The following is a 23,692-nucleotide window of genomic DNA, read 5'->3' as shown; positions in this document are numbered from 1 at the left end:
ATTTTCTCACACTCCCAAGTATTTCTACTTGCCCTGCAAGGACACACTTAATGTGGGCCCAATCCTATTAGGTCACACAAACAATCTCAGAACCAGAAGATTTCCCAGCCTGGAAGGTTTTGGCAGATGCACAGAGCTTCTTCCTAGCCAGAGAAAGTCCAGAGCACATGAAGAAAGCCAGTAAATGCAGCTGGACTCATCTGTCTTGGACAGATAACACAGTGCTGGTAGTCTCTTCAGCTATTTTACCTAAGTTTTAATACAACCTCAAGCACTGGTTGCCCATTATTTCAGAGATGGGAAGCCATTACTTCTCCAGTATGCTTTTGTGTGGCATTAATTATACTGTCCTTTTAAAAGACTGGAAAATGGCTAAACTGCCCTATAATGCCTTCAAGGAGAGAAGGACTCACGTGCAGAAACAGATTATTGGTTTGCCAAGGTGAATGCAGTGAATTGGTGCCAGAAATATTGGACTGGAAGATGAAAGTTTGAGAGGTTCCACAGAATCGAAAGGCCAGCTGAAGCCTGAGGGATGAAGAAATGAGGCACTGCAGTTGTGACAAACCCTGCAACTATTTGTTGTTTCTGAAATGAGTGCTGGGCTGTGTGAGTAAGAGCAGAAATACAGAATTGGACATCAGGCATCTCCTCAGCCTGCAGCCACTATCTGCCTGAAGCAGTGCTGTGTCATCACGCTGTGATAGTTCGTGACTGCAAAATTAGTGGGTCTGCAAAGAGTTTAAAGTATAAGCAGAGCCCTAGTCCCAGAATAACTCTCAGGATGTCAAAACCATCAAGGTACCTGAGATCTGTGAGATCCTCTCCCTCCCAACCACCACAATTGACTCTTCCTTCCTATTTCAGTCCCCAGTGTTTTCTGATTAAAATCAAAATGCTGACTGTGTAGCACTTCCTAGTTCTCCAACATGGGTGCAAATATTTTTTTTTTTTTTGTGGTTTTGTGGGTTTTTTTGGTTTTTTGGTCTCAGTTGAGACAAGAGCTGGATGCATGCAATCTGTCTTGGACTCTTGTATGGATAGGAAAGATGGGTACCTCCTAGGGTACCGATGGGTCACATCCCACACGGAGACAATCAGAGAAGGGAGGCCCAAGACATACCATTCAGGGTTGATTTTCAGGCATGGATATAACCATTCTTTCAACACACACTGGATTAAACCAGCCCATTGTATTACCACATATAAACATTTTTTACTCTCACTTTATAATAAATGTAGGGGTGGTTGTAATATTGACTTGAAATAAGGAATTACCATCTTTAAAAGACTGAGGAAGACTGACCTAGAACACAAAGAGGTTATTAATGCTTTTGAAAATATACCACCTGAGCTTGAGTCAATAGGTAGTGAGGCAATTAATAAAGAGCAAGACTAACAATATATTTGTATTCTCTTTGTGCACAAAATGTAACTGAATAGACATAAAATCCATCCTTCTATTGTCTTTCTCTTCTTGTGGCTGTGATGGAAAGGAGATGAATGTATTTAAGAGTAGTTTCCTATACACTGTAGTCTTGTACAGTATCCCATTAACATTACAGAATAGGACTGGTACTGCAATGAATTATTAAGACAAGAAGCTCTATACAAACTTCTCTATCACTCAGTAGGATATGTGACTTGACTGTCCTACAAATTCACCAACTTTCCACAGAAATAAAATGCAAATTATGGCCACTCCAGTAAATTCTCTCTCTAGGAAAGCTGGAATCCTAAAGGTTTTTAAAAAACCGATTTCAAGGAAGTAAAAACACTTTTCATTAAGACCTTCTATGCATTTAGATTTAAATGCTTAGTTAAATGCTTATAATGTTAATTTCAGTAAAACTTTCACCTTTCTCTATAAGATTGTAGGGGCATGTGCTGACAGCTGGTTTTAGAGTGAATTGCTGCTGGAAAGGCAGGTTGCCTTTTTCTCACATTCCCAGCTTCATGTTTCCCTCCTCTCTTCATAATGGAGTGTATTTCTGTGCAATCAGTTGAGTTCAGTTAGCAAATTATTTATTTTTCCACGTAGACCCTGGTATGAGTGACAATTGATTTTACATCTGAGTAGATGGGTGCAAACCAAATCAAGTTTGTAAAATCAACTTGTATTCCAAGGTAGGTTATTAGCTCAGGCACATTTAGTTACCCTCTTCCAAGCCAGCACTGTATTCCAGCACAGATCCGTATATGTTTGTACATGCCTTGGAGTGGTCCACTCCCAAGCAAGTTTTAAAGTTGTTTTAGAGTACCAAACATTAACTCTAGGGGTTTTATGCCAAAATAAACACCAAATCAAACCTTCCTGATAGCCATTCTGTACAGTACTGTTCAAACAGCTGGAACACCTACTGCTGTGAGTCCCAGTACTGAAAGCCTGGGTGGAAAAACATAAATGAATTGCAGTATGTTTCACAAGGTTACAAGTGATGAAAGTTGCCATAGTTGCTCAATGTTTTCATGTTTAGAGGATCTTAGTGCTTAATTCCTTCTTTACTGAAAAGGCAGCTGTTGATGGAAAAATGTTGGGATGCGTGAACAAAGTCATTCTGAGCTGTTCTGAATGGGTTTGTTGAATTTGGTCTGATGCATTGAGCAGTCATTTGTCTGTATTTAAAGTTTATAATTTCAAAAATGTTGTCAAACGCTGTATGCATGCAAGTATGCACCATTTTTTTTTTTTTTGGCTGTGAAGCAACACGAATTGTTGGGGACAAAATTGAGCACTGAGAGAAATCATGTCCCTGAGCAAAAAAATTTCCAAGCTACAAGTGCTACAAGTGGCTCAACCACAGATTATATGAGGACCTGCTTGATGAACTGTGAATTTTCTGCATATAAACACACACCTAATCTTCCATCAACCGCTTTTCTCTGTAATTCCCACTCTCCATAAACCTCATTTTGCATGCTTAAAGGTGATGACAAAGAAAAGAAAATATTTTAGAATTTCTGTGAGGCAGGATTACTGAGTGGGTTAAACTCAGTCCCTTTGAATGGGAATTTATTGATTCTCACTATTACATAAAGAAAAGAATGATGGACAATTCACTTACTCACTTTGTCTAACTCTCTTCTCTGGTGTGGTGAACTGAAAAGAACTGGAGGTAATGGTTGTGAGATTGTGAAAGGAACATATGAGACCTCTGAAAACTGCATTATTTACCATACCATCAATTCTTAGTTTCATCTTACATTCTTACTTTTATTGTTGGCAGCTTTAGGTGCCATTTTAAAATTTGCTATTTTAAATTCATAATTTGAATAAATTCACAAAAGGAAATTATGGACTCACTTTACAAGGTCAAAAGCAATTTTTTTTTTCACTGACAACTCAGCCTGACCATATTGGACATTTAAAATTCAATTTGTGTTATTTTTGCCAAATCTAGTACATAAGCATTAGCAATAATGATTTGGAAGCCACATTTAGCTGGTTGAGCTGTTATTCCTAATGTGACCATAACTATAGCATCTAAGTGCAGTACTGATAGCCTTGTTAAAGATTCATGCAGTGCCTGGGACACAGCTCTATTCTATAGCTACATCAGTGCTGCTGGACTGACAAATATAGCATTGTTTTTCTCACTGTAGTGTGGCTCACAAAAACCTCTCACCATAACGAGATAATACTTGAATTAAATAAGTTTTCTGAGCACAGCAGCATGGGACAGTAATTTGGGAAATAAAAATAACAATAAATGAAAAATTAGCATTTAAAAAACTATCTGTAAATCTCATTCTCATTTAGATAATTTTGGACTTAGCAGCAAATTGATATCTAATATCAAACTGCTTTTCAAACAGTGACACAGATTTCAATTTATGCCATCATGTCAGTCCAAACTGTAATAATTCAAGAATTTTGCAATTACTATTCGCTACATGAATTAATTTGTTTCTAATTTTATACAAGTCAACATCTTAAATCTTGGAAAAGCTATTGATATACACAGGTGGGAGAGCAGCACATCTGTGGATCCTTCTGTGCAGACACTGCAGGTGCAAATTCTGTGCTACGTCATGACCCACGGTGCCCTCTTGACCATGACGTGACTTCAGCACACATGAGACATTGCAGCTACTATTTCTAAAAGCAGATCCCCTGTCCATCAAAGATATCTGGCCCATATTCTGTTTCAGTTGAGCACCCCAAATCACAAGGCACATTCAAAAATGTGCCAAATGTTATGCCTCTTTCCTGACATTTCACTAGTGAGCTGCCCTATCAGTTCTTCCCACTGGGCAGCTTAAAGTCATGTCTTGGCAGTTTGCTGGAAGACCTTGGGCTGTAGCAGATCTAAGCTGCCACCAAAGTTTAAGAAACTAAAGAAACACTTCTAACCAAGTAGATTTTGGCTTCCTATTCTGCTGGTTTTTTCTCTGTTGCCTCCTGTGCAACAGTAAGGAAAGACATGAGGAGTACAAATGACATTCAGTCCAAAATACATGTCCTGTATGTCCAGAACTCTTTTTAATCCTGAGAGGCAGATTCTGCTGCATTCAGAGTTCTTCTGTCTTCTGAGATGTTTCAAGCTCTCGTTGCTAGTAATGCACATGAAAAACAAAGGAAATACACTGTGAGATATGCTAGGGTATACACTTGAGGATGTGAGGCTGGGCTTTGGAGAGAGAAGTCACAATAATAAAGGCATCAAACAGCACACCAATCTTCCTCATGTCCCCAGCTGCATCCGTGGAAGGCAGAGGCTGAGGCTGTAGTGCTGTCCTCCCCATGCCATGCCATGCCATGCCATGCCACCAGCTGTGTCTCCCACCACACCACACCTGAGCTACTCCAGCTGTGTGCAGGATCCAGTCTGAACCACCACCACCACCACCACAGCCATCCCTGGCTGATCTTCATGCCTCCTTCTGGCCCTTCAGCAGTGACCTCTTCTGCTGCTGCCTTTCCCCTGGAGCTGGTGCCAGGGGCTGCGTGTGGTGTGCGCCAGCAGGCAGCAGCGGCGCTGCCAAGAACTCACAGAGCACACTCCCACATGGCCAAAGAAGTGCTGTAAGGTCATGGATGTGGGAAAAGGGCATCATGGGCCGTGCAGAGGCGGATCAGGCACGTAGTCTGACTCTGTATTCAGTGCAGCAACAGCGCACGGGTCTTAATCGTTATAACTTAATTTTTTATTTTTATTCTTTGAGAAATAAGACTCTGAAACTAACATTATATTTGGGGTTGGTTCAGAATGGTTTATCTCACACAGTGCAGTCCCATTTGGATTGGAAAAAATGTAGCCTCATAGCATTTAAGCTGGTAATAAACTACAATCTTAAAGTATTTTTCCCCATTAAAAATAAAATCTATACTTTCTTAAACAAATAAAAACGTCTTACAACTTTACATTCTAATTATAGTTTTAAAGTGCCAAATTCTTTGAAAAATCTTTACAAGCCAGCTAAAGGGAGAGTGGAAAACAGTTTTATCATAATTATACAATTGTAAAGTTTTACAATAAAGAAGTTGTTAAGAATTTCCGTTTGTCTGAAGTGCCTTGTACATTTCTTTACAGTGTTTTAATTGCACAATCAAAAGAAAACACCTGTTTGAAATTAGCATACATCCAAATAAGGAACAAAGACATGCATTTTTGACAATGAGAATAATTAACCACTGGAACAGATTATCAAAGGATACAAAGCATTCTCATTCACTCTCCTTAAATCAAGAGTAGGTCTGTTTTTAAATAGACACTGTCTCTTATTCTGGAATCGCTTATTTGAAGTTCCATGATCCGCTATGCAAGAGATCATAATAATGATGATAATTTTTTGTTAGAGATGTCAGAGAATATTTTGGCTTCTGGGACAGTCACGCAGCACATCCCTGGACTCTGGCTCCTGTCAGCTGCCATCATCCTGCAATCCCTCTTTCCTGAAAATGAAACAGTCAGCAAGTTTTAGAGATATTTATCCCTATTTGTTCTGGAGCTTCCACACTGCCCCAGTACAACCTTCCACCTTCACTTGTTAGAATGAAAAGTATACAGTAGTTGCTCTGAAAGTATTTTGCAAAAGGGGAAAAAAAAAAATCATCTATTAAATTAAAATCAGAGCCCAATTCAGAAATGCTTTAAGCATCTTTCATTGATTTCACTATCCTTACCTTTAAAAACACATCTTTTACTTCCTAGACTTGAATATTTCGACCTTGGTGTGCCAAGACATGCTCAGGCCCTGAATTAAATGTGGTTCTAAACATGAACAGCTTACATATATGCTACAAAGCAGTGAACCAAATTCCACTCCAATCTACCACTTTTAAACCCAGATATTTCTTATCCCTTCTGGTCTGGCTGGGGGTGCAGACTACACCTGCTTGTCACTTAAATAACTAGGGGATGTGCCTGCACTCCATAAAGGACAGAGCCTCAGGGTTTGCCACCCAAATCCAGCCTACCTTTGTCGTATCCTCTAGGCTCTGCAGGAGGATAGATCCTCAACAGGACAGCTATTGCTGTCCTGAGTAGTACTTATAAGCCAGGTGGGCCCTTCTGCTAGGAAATCAATCCACCCAGGTACAGTAGGATTATGCTGTGATGGTTCTTTTCTGCTGTTTCTCTGTTCTGTCTTTTGCTTTCCTCTCAATTCTTTGATCTGCTCCTTGTAAACAGAGTGGATCTTGTGAGCGAAGCAGTGATTCACAGCCATCTTGACCACAGTGACCACAAAGAAATTGAGTTTAAAAACTGCTGATGGGAGGAAAAGAAGCAAAAATTCAGCTTCTGGGCATGAGGAGGGCAGATTTCACGTTGTTCTGGGAATTAGTAAGTATGTTCCCCTGGAAAATATGCTTTTGCAGGTGTTGAAGTCCATTTGTGCTGGTCACTTTTAAAATATCACTTATTTAGGGCACAGAAACAGGCAACTCCTAAATGCTGGAAGTCATGCAGGTGAGGCAGAAGGTCAGCTCAGCTGAGCTGGATTCTTCTCTTGGAAATAAGGCAAGTTAGGAGGGTGTATGCCTAGTGGAAGAAAGGTCAGGTAACATGGGACAAATACACAGATACTGTTTGCCACTGCAGGGACAAAATTCATATAGCCAAAACTCAACTGGAGTTGAAGCTGCCAGAACTGTGGGGGACAGTAAAACCAAATATTTTGTAAAAAAAAATTATTAATGGCAATTGGCCAGGTGTAAAATTAACACTGACAATTACAGGAAGAGGATGGTCACCTCACAAACAGGGACATGGACAAGGCAGAGGTATTTAACATGTTCTTTGCCTCAGTCCTCAACATGGATGATGAGCCAAGAGGATCTCAGTGCCCTGAGCTGGAGGACCATGGCTGAGAGAATGATCAGCTCTCAGTCAATCATGAAAATGTGCAGATCTGCTTCTCCAGTTGGATCCCTATAAATCTATGGGGCATGATGGGATTTATCCAAAATCCTTCAAAGAGCTGCTGATGTCATTGTAAAACCTCTCTTGATGATTTTTGAGCAGTCCTGAGAATCTGGAGAGGTCTTGGCTGACTGGAACCCTGCAAACACTGTCCTGGTTTTCAAGGACTACAGGCCTGTCAGTCTCACTTCAGCACTTTGCAAAGTTATGGAGAAGATTATTCTGGGAGATATTGAAAAAAACATGAAAGACAATGCAGTCTAATGTCAAAAGCTGGCACAACTTCATGAGAGGAAAGTCCTGCTTATCAAACCTGATTTCATTTTATGACAAGGAAACTCACCCAGCCTACCAAGGGAAGCCAGGTGATGTAATCCCTTGGGATTTCAGCACAGCTTTTGATACTGCCTGTCACAGGATCCTTCTGGACAAAATGTCCAGCACTCAGCTGGATAAACACCCCATGTGATGGGTGAGCAGCTGGCTCATGAGCTGGGCACAAAGGGTTACAGTGACTGGGGTGACATCAGACTGGTGACCTGGCACTAGTGGGGTTCCACAAGCTCCATCCTTGGCCCTGTGCTCTTCAACATCCTCATAAATGACTTGGACATTGTACAGGAGGGGACACTGAGCAAGTTTGCAGATGATACAAAACTGGGAGGAGCTGCTGACTCTTTTGAGGGCAGGGAGACAAATGAGAGAACAGGGCACAACCAACCACATGAAGTTCAACATTGGAAAGTTCCAGATTCTGCACCTGGGATGGGGCAGCTCTGGATGTACAGATGGACAGACTGGGGAATGAGATGCTGCAGAAAGGGACCTGGGGGTCCTGGTTGATGGCCAGTTGAATGTGAGCCAGCAGTGCCCTGGCACCAGGAGGGCCAGCCCTGTCCTGGGGGACATCAGGCACAGCATGGCCAGCTGGGCAAGGGAGGGGATTGTCCCCTCTGCTCTGAGCTGGGGCAGCCTCACCTCCAGTGCTGGGGGCAGTTCTGGGAGCCACAATAAAAGAAGGATATAAAACTATTAGAGAGCATCCAAAAGAGAACCAAAAGGAAGGTAAAGGGCCTTGAGGAGAAACCTTTTGAGGAGTGGCTAAAGTGGAAACTGAAGGGAAAGCTCATCACAGTTACAAATTCCTCCTGAGGGGAAGAGGAGGGGCAGGCATTGATCTCTTCTCTGTGGTGCCCAGTGACAGCACCTGAGGGAACGGCCTGAAGTTGTGCCAGGGGAGGTTTAGGTTGGATATTAGAAAAAGGGTGGTTGGGCAACAGGTTCCCCAGGGGAGTGGTCACAGCATCAGAGTCTGTCAGAGATACCTTTGGGCAATTCTCTCAGATACATGATGTGACTCTTGGGCATGTCCTGTGCTGAGCTGAGAGTTGGACTCAATGATCCTTGTGGGTCCCTTCAACCTTAGCTCATTCTGTCATTCTGTGAAATCATAGCTCAGTGGAAGTTTCTGCTGCACCTATGCTGCAGGCAAGCCCCTCAGAAAATGTCCTTGTCCTATCCATCATTTCATTTATTGTTTTTAATTTCCACTCATTAACAAGAGATGAATATGCAGCTCCAGCCAGAAGCATTTTGATATGGGAAGATACTCATGCCAAAAGATACAGTCTTCATAATACAGAGCACAAGTAATAATAGCAAGGAGAGGCTGTTAATAAGGTATGACAAAAATTGTTTATCACTGTAGCATATAACAAAAACTGTAGCCAAACTTACTGAAAGCCTCTTAGACTGCAATCTGCTAGACCTTCCAGTCATTCTCAGGTAACATAAACCTGCTCCACAGGTTGTGTCTTAGGCATGTGCATTTTAAATAAGGTTGTTGTTTTTTTTAATTCTCTGCTGTCTAATCCCAAGATTTTTACTAGAAAGATTTTCCAACATGAACTTGAACCAATCTGCTAAGCAGAACTATGAAATTTTCAGCAATTTCTTGAAACTGCATTTGTGGCATTGCAAAATGACATAGTAAAACTTAAATTTTGCACTTTTTAAAAATTTGTATAAAATCATTAAGATTTTATGAACAAATCTAAGTGAAGAATTTGTCTAAAGTTCATGTATTTCAGATTCAGTGGAGTAATTTGCTTGGCTTGACTTTATCCACCCACCTTCCATTCTTCAGCACCTTCACCTATTGAACTATTTCTCTGTTTTCTCCAAGCAGATGTAGGCTCATTGTGCCATCCTTTGTGCAAACCAAGGACTGCTTTCCCATCTCAGTAGTTCAGAGCAGCCCATCCCAGGGAGGGCTCATTGATCAAACTTGGCAGTGTGCTCAGCCACCTCTGCCCATCAGGAGAGCAGCCTCGTGCTGACCCAGATTGTGAGCAGACCAAGCCTCCCCTTGCCTGCAAGGCACTGATTAGACACACCTGCATCTCTGCACAGCTGCAGGAGACTCCAAGCCAGGAGGGGAAATTATAGTGTGATTAATAAACAGCTTTGTCTGGACTGCCAGACATGAGGAAAAGTATTGCAGATGCAGCAAGGTAGGTTTTTTGAAGGGGAATTGCAATTTTAAATGTTGCAGTTAGACAGGTTTTCCCTGAAGACTTTAGCAACTGTAGGAGTGTATCTCTAGAAGATAAACCATTCCATAGGTGTTCCAGGGTCAGGAGTTTGAATTCTCTGCTTTAGTAGTCACTTCTGTGTAGACTGACCACAGCAGAGCTCTATCTGCCTGACTGCCAGCACCAGTTTATCTTGCTGCTGTCCAATTCCAGTGATTTGTTTACCACTAATGTAATGGTAGTTTGTACTATGGTATGGTTTTATTTGTATATAAGTAAATTATCTGCCATATATTTGCATTACTAAGTCTTTGTACTAAACTGAAGTAAAAGAAAAAAGCAAAAACCCAAATGCAGTCTTCATCATGTCAAATTGAGCGGGATAGCTTGTGGAATATGAACATTTTAAAGGACGTAGGTATTAAAGAATAGGTAACGTGCAAAAAAGGGGAGATTTCCTGGACCCTTAGTTTGGGGAGGTTTACTTGAACCTTAGTATTTCATTTGTCTGTCAGGAAAGGCAAGACCTTTGTGCCCAACCAGATTGTCAGCATTCTGTTAGGGGGACTCCTCATTGAGCAGTCCTGCTGGATCAGAGGGTGATTTGAGTGGCTTAGGTAAACACACCAACAACATAAGGGAGACCCCTCAGCAAGTCTTTCCACTTTATGCCCCCTCAGTGGGTCTTCCTCTTTATTTGAGTATAACCCACTGCCAGCAGCTGTACAGTGCTCGTGAAAGACTCACACTAATGGAGTAACATCCTTAATTAATGTAAAATTGTGGCAGGTTAAGGTTCGAGGACTGTCAGTGATAGTAGCTGACTGCAAAAATGTATTCAAAGCAATACACAGAAAAGGTCCAATAAAATTATTTAGCATGGGTAGGGATGCCAATAGGTATCCCTATAAGGGCGAAGAGAGGTTAAGCCCATTGACTGATCTCAGCAGTTGCAATGGACTCTTTCCTGCTTTCCCCCCTGTTTTCAACTTACTTATATTTCTTTATGTTTAGTGGAGCTTGAGTGACTTTATTAATAAATTCTTTGTTTACTGATGGGTGTAAAATTCTCTCACTTCACTTTTAAAGATACAGTCAAAAAGAGTACAGCGTGAATGGCCAGTGAAGGTGGTCATACCTTGGAGGTGGGTAATTTTGGGATAAAGGTGTGTGTTAAGATTACAATTAGGGTATAATCTAAGGAGAGTGATTTTGCCACAGTTGTTGGCTCAACAGCAAGACATCTCCCATCTCCCCTGGTTGGCAGGTGTATGCAGCTTCTCAGCTGCAAAATATCTCCCTGTGAGGATTCCAACAGAGTCTGGTCAATGGCTCTCTCCATTCTGCACCACATTCCATTCCATTCCATTCCATTCCATTCCATTCCATTCCATTCCATTCCATTCCATTCCATTCCATCCCATCCCCCTTAGCAGATGCTATGGTTGCAGATTTTGGTGTGGGGAATCATCAGGGAATAGGATTTGAATATGCCAACTTCATTCCATCCTGGGACCAGCAACTGTATTTTATAATTTCTATACCATTATAATTTACATTAGGATATGAATAAAACTTGGTTTCTTCTAATTGTATCCCCAGCCATCTTTCACCAACTGGGCATCTGAAAAAGAAGTTGTCTTAATTATAGCTGTGATGCCAGACAAGAGGCAAATAAGGTCAAGAAAGAGACATGATAAGTATTGAAATCTAGATGCAAGTTTTTGTTACTAATTTAATTTAGACTACCATGAAACTTTCTTCCAAAATACTGTCTCTTCTCATGCACTGAGAGCTCTGGGCTGCACTCCCAGCTGATGGGCACCTGCTTCAAGCCCTATGGACTGCGAAGAAAACCTGCCCACAGCAATGTGAATATCTCATGGAACAAACATGAAAATTGTGATATCTAGTGCATAGCAGAAAATGTCACTTTGTATCCACGCAATTGAACACAGTTCAGCATTGGTTTATTAAAAATACAATTAATGAGATTGCAGTTGTCATTAATCTAATTTAAAATCAATTTTTATTGAATGTATAAATTCTTGACTTTTTCAGAATTAAAAGGAAAGTACATAGCAAGTCATGCTATTACTTTATGCTGTATCAGAAAACACACCTTATAAAAAACACCATGTTTGCTTCTCACTTGATATGTTTATGTTAAAGGATGATGTACAGCTGCAGGTGTAAGTCTGTTCAGATCAGTTAGTCTAAAAGGTCACAGCTGCAGTTGATCGTGTTGAGTTTCTTACACTGTATGTCTTCCAATGTTTGATAATTTCAAAATAACAATTTATTTAAACATTTCTTTATACCAAATTATATATCATGTAATGACTAGCACAGTGAATTGCTGTACATGCAGTTTACCATGCACACTAAGCATAAGATAGAAGGCAAGGACACAGGTAGTTCAAGTGGTTGCTAATGGCCACATGAGTGGGTGTATGTGAAACGCACAGAGCCGAGTCCCAGCAAAGCAGGCTGTGAGCACATCCTGGCCACACCATCCAAACACTGCCTTTACAGCAGCCTGCCCACCTCACCTGCAAGGTTAACAGAAGAATTGCCTCTGCCCCCAGGAACAAAGCCTTTATTAACTGGCTTTCTAATACTGATGATTTTTTTTTTTGTTACTAAAATACAAGGTGGGAAAATAAAAAGACTTGTCTGTGTTTGTGCTCTTGTCTGGAGTGCAGCATGGCTTAAAGAACAGTGGTTAATCACAAACTCAACCTGAACTTAGAAAAAGATAATTTTCCCATTTATAAATCTCTTCTCTGCTATGGACCAGTGCAGCACATGCCTGCTTGCTTGCTTCCTTGCTTTCTCCCTCTCTTTTCCTGCTAATTTTATCTTCCATTCTTTCCTCTACTCTATAAGCTTTATTAGTAATTCTGCCATAATTCTACAAAAATGCTGCATTATACAGAGGGATTAGACACTAAAATTATGTCACAATTTTTTATAAAACTGCTTGATAAACCAGTAATTTATCAAGCAGTATTTCCCTTTCACACCTAATCTTATAAAGCTCTTATAAAAGCCTTACTTCTGTCTCCCAAAACATGAAATTAAGATGGGTACAGGCCAAGACTGGTGATTGCTGAGACATTTCCCATAGGCCTTGCTTAGTGTGCCTAACTGCCCCAAGACCATTCAACAGCCAAGACCATTCAAGGAGGTCTGAAACCTACACAAGAGGCCTCCTGCTCTTGTCCTTTATCAGTCAGGGATCTTGGTACATTCATAGCACAGAGGGACAGACAGGTAAATAGCTTGTATGAATAAATAAGGAGTTTCTGAGGAGCTTAATCGGAACTTTCCCCCGAGCCAATCATTGTTTTTTGTTTTTAAAGAGTTCAGGCCACTCCTAATTGTCCATGGCTGCCCTAGAAGCAGAAAGGATTCCTCCCTAATAAAGGGGACTTACTTAATAAGGTAACTTTTGTCTTTTCCTCAGAAGTACTCACTTCCCCTTCAGGGACACTGGAAAATCTGCAGTATGGAGCTGCCTTCTGTCCTTCAGTGGAGAAGGTAGTGCCAGGAGCACAAGCAGCTAGCAGCCCCAGAAAGATCACTGGTAGAGAGGATCAGAAATTTCCACAGAGATATAGCTTGTGTGGTGGCTTAAATGAGCCTGTGTGCTCTATGATCTCCCTGTCATCACATATATTCAAGACATGCTCCTGCCCTGTAGTCCTTAGGAATCTAAATGTCCTCCTGCAGCCATGTATGCTACTAGAAAATCAAAGAAGCTCCTACATGGCTCTGAACTATACCAGACAACACAGGGATTGTGGGAGCTTCACTATTTTCAGATAGTTTTATATTTCTGCACTAATAAGCACTGTCTGACACATACTCTTGTTTTCTCCTGACACACATAGCTTCATGTCATTGGGGACTGACCTGCATAAACAGACATGAGGCAGGTTTGTGGCTCCAGCCTGAGGCTGTCCCCCTGGAGGGTTGGAACGTCCTGAGAAGGAGGCTGTGTTTCTAGTCCTCAGAGCAATGCTCTAATCTTGAATCACTGAATATTAAGGTCAAGGGCATGATATGCTCCACTATAATTCCATTAAGTGGCAGTTGATAAGTTACAAAAAGAAGTTAGCATGTATTTTAATTTTTATACTTTATATAGCTAATACCATATTTGTGTTGTCTGTCCAACTACTCAGAACTTAGTAAACTTTCACATCTCTAGAGAAAACTTTCCAATTAGACATTCTGTTTACTATTTCTTTTCCATTCTTCTATGGAATCTAGTTCTCACCTTCCCATTCCCTTTTCCTAGAGCCACCCACATACACATGAACACACATATCTCATGTACCACCAAATCACACATATCACACTTGTTAAACAGCTCAGCTCACCTGGTTCATACCTACTCTGAACTCAGAAATTATCTGTTCCCTTCAATCTCCTTATATTTTTGACAAATACTGTCCTCACTCAGGCATGTGTAGTTTTGGTCAAAAAATCTCCCTTGACACCTACCTGAATTCTGAATCCCCAGCAGCATCAAGACCTTCTAGATCAGAAAGACGTTCTGAGTCCTGTCATTATCCATATAGCTCTAGGTCTCCTTTGCAGACAGTGCTCTCAGAAGAGCTGCAAGTCTTAGCAAGCCCAGCTGGGAGTCACAAAAGGACATGATTTCCTGAAGTGGAACTGTGCTGGGATTTAAGCACCTTTATAGGTCTAAGAGAGAAATTCACAGTTCATGGCTAGAACAGTTCTCCACTCCTGATTCATGAGGCACTGATGTAAGCCTGGAAAAGTAAATTTATAGTCTAAGAAGTAGACCTCACTGAGGAGATGTAAAGGTCTTGGTATTGGTTTTGTATTTTATCTAAATAGAATTTCACATAAGATGCACGAGTTATTCTTGGAACAAAGTTTATATCAAATATCCCTCTAATCTATGGCTTAAGGGGTTAAACTTTCTCTTGTCCCAAAACTCTAGGTTTGTTTTCTGCAGAGTATCCTGTTCCTGAAGGCAGCTGTTTAGGTACTTCAGTGCACAAGAGGGCTGCAGAATATGGAACCTGACCTGAAAAAAGCATGTCCCTGCCCAGCAGTAACTGGCAGGGCAAGGGTGTAAGACCTAACTCTGCCATCAGGGGTTTTTATTAGAAAAATTTGACAGTTCCATATTTAACACATTGTCTGTTTTGATTCTCATTCATATGTTCAATGACTAGAGAGTTCAGGTGTTTTATTCAGGGGTGTATATATTATTTGGCATATAAAATTTAGTATAGTGACTCAGAACATCATCATATTAACCTTCCTTTAGGGATCTAGTTCATATTCTGTCCTCTTTATTTTTTAATTTCCAATATTAACTAGGCCTTTAAAGGCTGTATCTTGTTTCAGAGCTTATCCTCTGTTGAGCCAAAAGTCACTGATGGATAAGAACCAGCAAGCAATTAGCAACAACAAGTCATTAATGATGTAGCTTGTTCTGACTACCTCCTAGCAAGATATCTGAATGCAGAAATTCTTCTCTTCTGCCCTGAATTTATATTTAAGCCAATTCAACAGATTAGACATGCCACAATATAAAAATTAATTTATTTGTTACATGTGCAGCTTGGATAATAGCCATGGGACATACTTGCCATGGTATGGAATGTAGATACACCTCATATACCTTGCAATAATGCAAGGAAGCCTTTTTAAATTATATTATTTTTGATCACTATATTGTACCAGAGTCAAACCCTTTGTGACCACAGGATTACCCTACCATCTAGGATCACACCTTCTTTCTGTAAGAAATAACTAGAATCTATTAGAAATTAAAGTATTAACTAGAAATATGTTACTGTTGCCTTGTAGGCAAGCTAAATATGAATCACTGCAAGAGCACAACTCACCACTTATTCCCTGAAGTAAGAAAAGCCCAATACTTTGCCAATGTTATAAAGGTGTTTCTTTTATACTAGAAACAAAAGTAAGAAGATTTTTAAAAGATCGCTTATCAAATGATAAATAAAAGAAGATAAAATTACTTGCTTTGTTGTTTTAAGCACATACATATTTTAAAGTTCGGGCACCTGTGCTCACAGATCAGTCTTGAGTCCTGTTTTGCAATCATAAAGTACGATATGCTGATTAAATATTTTAAATATAGAACATAAAATCCCAATCCAAATCTGAGAAATGCTAACAGTATTCCACTTGAATGTAGATGAAATATGCTTATCCTAACACTCAAATATTTACCCTAAATTCCAACTCTGGATGACTGTACGTGTTAAAATGGCAAACTCAGATGTTTAACCTGTTGAATACAGGAATACAGCTGTTTAAAGCACACTTTCTGTAGAGATTGAAGTAATTTAGCTAAATGTTAGCTGATATTTAGGAATTGTTTAAAATATGACACATATGAAAAACCCACTAATTTTTCATGATTGTCTGTATTAATAGATCCTCTCTATTTATCCCTTACAATTTTTTTGCAGGTCATATTGACTCTACTGAGCTCTGTGTAACATTTTTCTGTTGTCCAGAGACTGATTCAATTCATTGACTTTCCTCCACCTATGGTCCTGGGTCCATCAATCATCTCTAACCCTTTTCTTGCTCTTTAATCAGCTGAGCTGAGCCTTTGACAATGAACCAAATATTATGGGCTGAAATGCATAAGAAACAAAATTTTCACCTTGCAGATTACATAGAGACAACTACCACACAAATGTATGGCTCTACTATGGTTCAGAGATGTCTGTGCTTCTGTGAGAAGGAGCTAAAGGATTCTTAAACTGCACACTGCTTAGAAACCCCAAGATTCAATAGAAAAACACAACCAGGCTTTTATACTTCCATGGTGACTGAACCATTCAGCTCTGCTTAAAACAAGACATGTGCCCAAGACATTTAAAGTTCTTTAGCTGTCTCAGGTGCTTGGGGATTTAGACTGTGTCAGATTAACACCTCTCTTAAAAATGGACAGGTTCTGGGAAAAGAAAACTCCTGTGATGGGAGCATCAAATGAGTCTCTAGCCTCAAATGGTAAAAAAAAAAATCTATTGTTCTGTGCAGAGAACCATTTTAAGTTTTATTCAGCTGAGAAAGTAGGAAACCATCAATGTACAGCGGTACTGCCAAACTCCAGTGAGCACAGTCCTCCTCATAATAATACTCCTCATAATACTACTACTCCAACAGTACATTCTGCTGGATGAAAGGCTGAGGTTTGGTAAAGCTGAAGATATTCAAACATGGGTTTGAATCCTGTGACTTAGTTTGTAGAGATCTTACCTAACCAGTCAGGAACCTGGACTTTGGTCCTTGCTCTGAAGTTTATGAATTTTGCTTTAAAAAGCTATGTGGTAAATTAGATTGTTGGGGCTTTTAACTGCTGACTGAATCTAAAGATTTTACTTTCTGCCATGGTTGTTTTAATTGTAAGATTGAAATGTGCCCAATGTCTTTGATTTCTCTCACTTGAGGAATCTGGCCTTGTGAGACTTTCAGCAGGACAGGTACAGGAGGCTTTCTTCACTTTTTATACCTCTGTCTGAGGACCTTGATTCTTTCAGAGTATATTAGGTGTTATTTCAGAGTTTTCACCATACTATGAAGTAAAGCAATACCTGATGTCTCTATCCCAGTGAAGCTGAAAATCTGATCCACTTAGACCAGGGACTTGTCACACTGCAGGAGGTAAACCACCAGAAGTAAGGCAAGGTTGTGCTTTTTGGAGATGTATAAACATCATGAAAAGGATAGGTTCTTTCAGCATTTGTTGTCTCCAAATAAAGGAAGGTCTGCAATCATTACTTTGGACTTACACTGATTTAACTTCAATCCTGCTTTAAGTCTAAGCCTAAGCTTTTTATTGGATTCATCTCCTAATGCCTATTGAATAAATTTCTTTATCTCAATGAATATTTTCCTCATATATACCTTTGAACATCTGGACACAGCCCTTGGGGTAGCTCCTTAATGCCTCTAGTCCATCACTATAACTCATTCATGGATTGCTGTCAGAAGTCTTCAAGGTATCCAGCCACCAAAACACCTATTAGCAATAGATCACACACATACTTGCTTACCCCACTGAATGCACTGCTAAGTGAAAATGTTCCAAGGTTTTACATTCCTGCAGAACAGGAATGCCAAGGTGCCTCCTGTAACAGAGTTTCATATCATCCTGAAATATGTCAATAAGTTTTACATAGACTTCAAAACATTTATTCCAGAGCTAAGCTAACAACTAAATAATTATACTATTACATAACCAGTCAGATATGCAACCAAGACTTTCAGTTATGGTATTTCACAGTGGTAGTAAGGACAGTGAAACAAACAGAGCTTTAAAACAACTTTTTTACCTTCTTAATTTCTATGGCTTCAGAGACATTATGCAGTCTTGGTGCTTCTTTTAATATCCTACCTGTGATAGCATCTCTGAACATCCTCTGGGAAATGGCTGAAGAGCATCATAACCTGTCCATTCTTTTCCTTCTGGACAAAATTTGGGCTTGATCTTGTGTGGGACACCTGCAGTGTGGGACACCATGCAGCAAAGCTGCCCACGTGTCTACCCCACAGAACTGCTGCACAGGGTCAATTTGGGCTCTCCTTAGGGCAGATTCTGACTGCCCTGCAGTCTTTTCTGCCTTACCCAAACCAGACAAAACAGCCTCCCTGAACCACAGGGTCATGCTCAGTGCTCTCTCTCGGTGTTTTTTTAGCTCTAGATTGCAAGCCATAGGGAAAAAAGCAGTAAATCTAATTCAGACATGCTCCACACAGTTATAGCATCCCTTTGTAACATTTATTTAATGCTTTGTAGGTATGCTCAAGCAATTCTGATGAAAAATGTCACTTAAAGGCTTTGCCCAGAATAACACTTCAGTGAAATTCTCAGTCCTGTTACTCAGTCCTCATTTGCAAAACCCAAAAAATTTTTGTGCATGTGAGTGATCAGTAAGAGGCCTGTGGCTGTGACCTTCAATCTTTACAGGGTGGAAACAGCACATCTATTCTGCTACACAGTTATATCCTGGAAGTTACATGATGTTATTGAAGTCAAAGCCTTACACTTTTCAAACAGGGATACTGCTGAAGCTCTAAGTCAAAATAATGAAATAAAAATTTGGAAAAATGCATTAAACTGTCAACAGATGCATTGCTTAGAGCATTGGCTAATTACACTAGCAGATTATCAACTGCAATGTCAGCACCAAAATACTGACTTAGGTTTTATATTGTTCCTTGTGTTGTTATGTACCACACAGAATCTTAGGAAAAAATTTCCCAGAAAAATACGAAGCTTTGATGCAAAAGAAATTAAAGCAAGTAAATGGTGGGCTTAAGTACTATGGAGACATGAAACATTGCTTCTTCATATCCTGCTAAGAAGCAACAGCTGTACTTCATTTTAACTTGACGTGCTTCAGAACTCATCTTCATATAGGTATTTAATGATCCAAACATAATGGTCCTGCATAGTTTAATTACTTATATGAAGGCTCAACTTCATATGTGATCTCTTAGTAAAAGATGCTGCTGTGGAAATCTTGCTTTGGTTCTAGCAAAGACTAAACTCTTTAACAGTGAAAATGCTGTGGTGGAATTGGAGGTTATTGACCATGGATCCTGAGCACAGCTGACAGTCTGTTATTCCTTCTTGACAGACTCCTTGTTTCGTCTTCCTTCGTGGTATAGCCAATACAAGGAGAACAGGTAGAGTGCAAGGCAGACCATCAAATCATAGTGGTAGAGTGTTGCAGCAAATAGAAGAAACAAGAAGAAATAAAATATTTTGAAAGCAGTATGTTTTAGACCTGGAGACTCACTAGGTAACTTAAGTGCTTCACTCTTCTGGTTAGAAGTATCTGCAGAATCAGGAGTGTATTGGCTTTCTTTCTGTGAGTCATTAAGCCAGTTTAGTGTTTTCCCTTCGGTTATTAAATGGTCAGCTTGAGAGTCTGTTCTTCCATTTTCTTTGGTAGGCTTACTAATGAAAGCCTCTGGCCTCCATGACTTCTCTTGCTGGAGCTCTGCTTGATGAAAAAATTGACCTGTATTCCTTCCTCTTCCTTCTCCAAAACTTGCTGTGTCTGAAGTGGAAGGTACTTCTTCTTTCTCAACTTCAGGAGAGCAGATTTTTTTAATACATGTAATTTCATCTGTTAGATTTAAATTGTACCCTGACTCAGCAGCTACCTTCTCAATGACTTTGGATTCAAAGTGTCTATGCAGGTGCTCCCTGCCTCTTTCCACAGTGGGCCCTTCTGAAGATGCCACTGAAGAGCTTTTATAACTGTAAGTAGGCACAGTATTTGTACCAGAAGGTGGCATTTTTGTTTCAGCTTTAGAACACAAACAGGAAAGCGTATCACCATGGCTTTCTTCCCTGTAGAGCTCTTCTGCTTTCTCAAGGAATAGATGCTTCTGAGTGCTCAGGGGGCTTTCAGGTACTTCTGAACATAAACCCTCCTGCAAATCTTTCTCTCCTGTAGCAGAAGCCTTTACTGCTTCTCCTACAGGTAGAATATTATCTGGTTGTGCTCTGGCACATTTTTCCCTGCTATTGCATACAGGCGTCGTTTCTCCTTGCAGTGTTTCATGTACGCATGCATTATAAATACCTAAAACTGATTCCTTTTCAAATTCAGTGTCATATAATACACCCACTGTGTTGAGTTGACAAAGAGCATAATGTGAACCATCATTTCTCCCTTCACGTGTATCAAACGCTGTTTCCTTTTCCTCTGTGGGCCTGTCACTTAGTGCAGTCTCTTGAGGTAGCTTAACAATTACTGCTTTTTCACTGCCAGGCATTTTTTCTGGAGCACTTTCTGATGTTGTTTTAATTATATAAGCTGTACCTGCCTCTGTTTTCTCTGTAATAACCTGCTCAGAGACAGAAGACTTTTCACAACTCTCTGCCTCCTGGCAGGCAAACAATTCCTTTGTGGAAGTCACGGTCTGTGGTTCCATGCTCCCCCTCGCGCTCCACAGAGCCTCACTCCCCGTTTCTTGCCACCTCTGCTCTGCAAAGTTTGCTTCACTTTCCTTTCCAATGGGTCTCCCTTTATTTGAGTCATCTGACCTCTCTCTGTCTTTTAACCTCCTGAATCCTCTGAGCTCCTGAGTGTTCTCAGGTCGCCTTTCATCCACGCTGGTGGCCCTGGGTGCCTGCTTGTTGTTCTCAGCTGGCAGAGGTGCTGAGTTCAGGGCTTTGGCATTGTGTTTCCCATATGACTTGAAAGGCCTGTATGCTTCCTCCTCACCAATTGATGCCAAGTCTGCCACTTCAACGACTTTCTTCTGCTTCCCTAAATCAGTGTTCTTTTCTGACATTTCACCAACTCCTTTTTTTTGTGTGGAATCTGTTGAGACACCAGCACGTTCAAAAGCGCTGGCATATAAATCTCCTCTTAAATGTACCTGAACTTTGCTTTCAATCATCTTGATTTTTCCTTCATTTCTGTCAGCATCTGACAACAATGAATCCAAAGTCTGGTGAGACGTTTGTGGTGCCCGGTGCTCCAGAGCTGGATTAGCGTTACCGTCCAGCGTCCTTGCTATGCATGCATTTAATTGCACGGATTCATCATGCTCTGGCAAAATGGTTTCTGGTCTCGTTTCACAGGCCCCTTTTGAGGTACCAGCAGCATCCTCACTGATGAATAACCTCTCCATCATCTTATTTCCCGAGGCACTATCTATTTCACCTTTTGAAATATCTGTGTGCCTCTCTCCTTGTTGGCTTGAGCCAGTAGCCATAAAATTGATAGCCTCATTCTGCTTTGTCAGAGGAAAATGTTTTGCCAATAAAAGGCTTTCACTGGTACCAGTATGTTCCAAAGACCGCCCATAGCTGTTTACTGAGCCAGCAGTGACTTCCTTCCCTGTTAGCTGATTATTATAATCTCTCACAGAATACTTAGCTTTATCTTTTAGTTCTTCTCCTATAGCATGTGAAGAGTTTTCAGATGAGGATCTGATAGGCACAGGGTGCAAGTCACCGCTTCTTTCCATACAGGTTAGCTTTTTCACCAATCTTTCAGTTTCACTTAGAAAATTAATTGGTTCTGTTGTGTATAAATTTCTTTCATCTCTGGAAGAGGTACCTCTAGCTCCTGTGAAGTGCTGATTTAACTGAAACAATAGAATAGAAAAGAATGATCAAAAAGTGCTTTGCAAAAATATGCCAAATGAAGGAGGCAGGATTTCATTATAGAAAGTTTTGTTTTCAGTAACAAAGCTTTTATGGAAACATGTTTCAAACCATTTGCAAAATTTGCATTGCATGTATTTTTTAACATAGGTAATGAGCTTTCTGGTGGTGCTGAAAGGAGCAGGAAATAAAATAGTGCTCAGAACCCGCTCTCTTTATTCATGAGTTCAGTAAGCTGCTAGTGGATTTTATACAAATTAAATCTGAAGAGAATATTCCCTTAAAGGCAGGCTAATTTGTTCTCTATACATTTGATTCTAGATTTGGAGAGAGGAAGCTGTGGGGTGAGGGGGGAGGAATGGTGCTTAAACGAGGGCATTGATACAGTACATCAGTGTCTGGTAATGTACAGTATTGTCCAGTAAAACAAAGACACATTTCACACTGACAAATACTGTAAGGATTATCTGTGCTTCATTTCTCTCAGGGACCATTTTACAGGCTTCAAACCAGACTGTTTTTAGACAATCTGGTAAGACATGAGTTGGAAATGAGATTAGCAAAGTAAAAGGCCAGAAACTAATCATTCTCCCTCCTAGCTTCCAAATATCATATTGTATTATTCAGCTATGCCTGCTTGTCATTGCACTCTCTTCTCACTTTAGCAGAGTCACACTGATAGCACTAGCTGATCAATTAGAGGCTAGCTTCTTGGGCACCCCTTTATACATTTGCACTTGCTGTAGATACCCCCATTACAGTTTCTCTTATTAATATGTTTTCTGCAAAGCCTCTGCAAACTATTAATAGTAAAACGTCACTCAAAGAAAAGTGAGGGAGCTAATGTCTCTGCAAATTCTGTTTTAATGACCCTCTGCCAACCAGTGCTCAAGTGTATTTGAGTTCTTCAGTGATGCCAACTGTCAGGATTTAACAGTGAGATGCCTGTGTTTTTTTCCCCTCCTCATAACTGACATTTGCATGATCTCAATAATTATATGCAAATCTTACGATTTCCCCTTCTTCTCACATAAGGCTCATGTTACTTGTCAACTGCACAGCTGTCTTGTGAGCCAATGCCTGTGTGTTTCAAAGATTTGGTTGTATTTCCATGTATTATAAGCCTTCATTGTTTAATTCATTAAAGAGCGCACAGTGCAAATTAACATCTAAATTATAGCTCCCCCTTCATTTATTGTATGGACAAGTCTGGCAATTGATAAACAAATGGTTATATTTGATCCTCTTCTTTTTTTGTAAAAGGGTGGATTGAGAACAACAAGGGATTTTAGAGGTCCTCCTTTGCACATTTCACCATAAAGAAAAAAGAACCAAAAGGTTGACTTTTCAGGCAGTGAAAGGTCCCACAAAAAGCAACAATTTTCAACTTTTTAAAGTAAAAGACAAGAAAAATTTATATTCAAGTGAGAGGAATTTTTACTCTCTATCAACAAGAAAAAAAGAACGGTTCCCATCTTCCTCTCTTGTCTGATTCAGCATTCGCATTTTCACAGGTGATAGCTGTTATAATCTATGATTATGAATCTGTGCACCCAAATGATATGAGCTGAGAACAGACACTGGGAATAATAGATTGCTGTACGTGTCTCATTTATTGCCATTTTTTC

General features: G+C 40.2%; 1 protein-coding gene and 1 long non-coding RNA gene across 5 annotated transcripts in view; both read right to left on the bottom strand.

The window, feature by feature from the left end:
* Positions 1 to 3,101: 3,101 nt before the first annotated feature.
* Positions 3,102 to 10,070, bottom strand: LOC111937098 (uncharacterized). 4 transcript variants are annotated; one of them, XR_015286267.1, is made up of 3 exons: positions 9,500 to 10,070; positions 6,422 to 6,986; positions 3,102 to 5,896 (listed from the first exon to the last, which is right to left on the bottom strand). It is a non-coding gene; the product is annotated as an uncharacterized LOC111937098 (long non-coding RNA). The 4 variants fall into 4 exon arrangements; XR_002868420.2 differs by having other exon boundaries at positions 6,422 to 6,710; positions 9,500 to 10,044; XR_015286269.1 differs by lacking the exon at positions 9,500 to 10,070 and having other exon boundaries at positions 3,102 to 4,554; positions 4,798 to 5,896; positions 6,422 to 7,181.
* Positions 10,071 to 11,854: 1,784 nt separating this feature from the next.
* The window catches only part of PPP1R3A (protein phosphatase 1 regulatory subunit 3A), a 34,238-nt gene continuing 22,400 nt past the window's right edge, over positions 11,855 to 23,692 (bottom strand). The window contains exon 4 of the mRNA XM_023930324.2: positions 11,855 to 22,045. Coding sequence (XP_023786092.2) covers positions 19,556 to 22,045 — 2,490 coding nt within the window. The 3' untranslated portion in view covers positions 11,855 to 19,555. The remainder of the gene's footprint in view (positions 22,046 to 23,692) is intronic.

The sequence above is a fragment of the Cyanistes caeruleus genome, chromosome 4 (assembly GCF_971803275.1).
Source record: "Cyanistes caeruleus chromosome 4, bCyaCae1.hap1.1, whole genome shotgun sequence".
Lineage (NCBI taxonomy): Eukaryota > Metazoa > Chordata > Aves > Passeriformes > Paridae > Cyanistes > Cyanistes caeruleus.
Note: the sequence above shows the minus strand (reverse complement) of the source record. Positions and strands in the feature narration are given on the sequence as shown.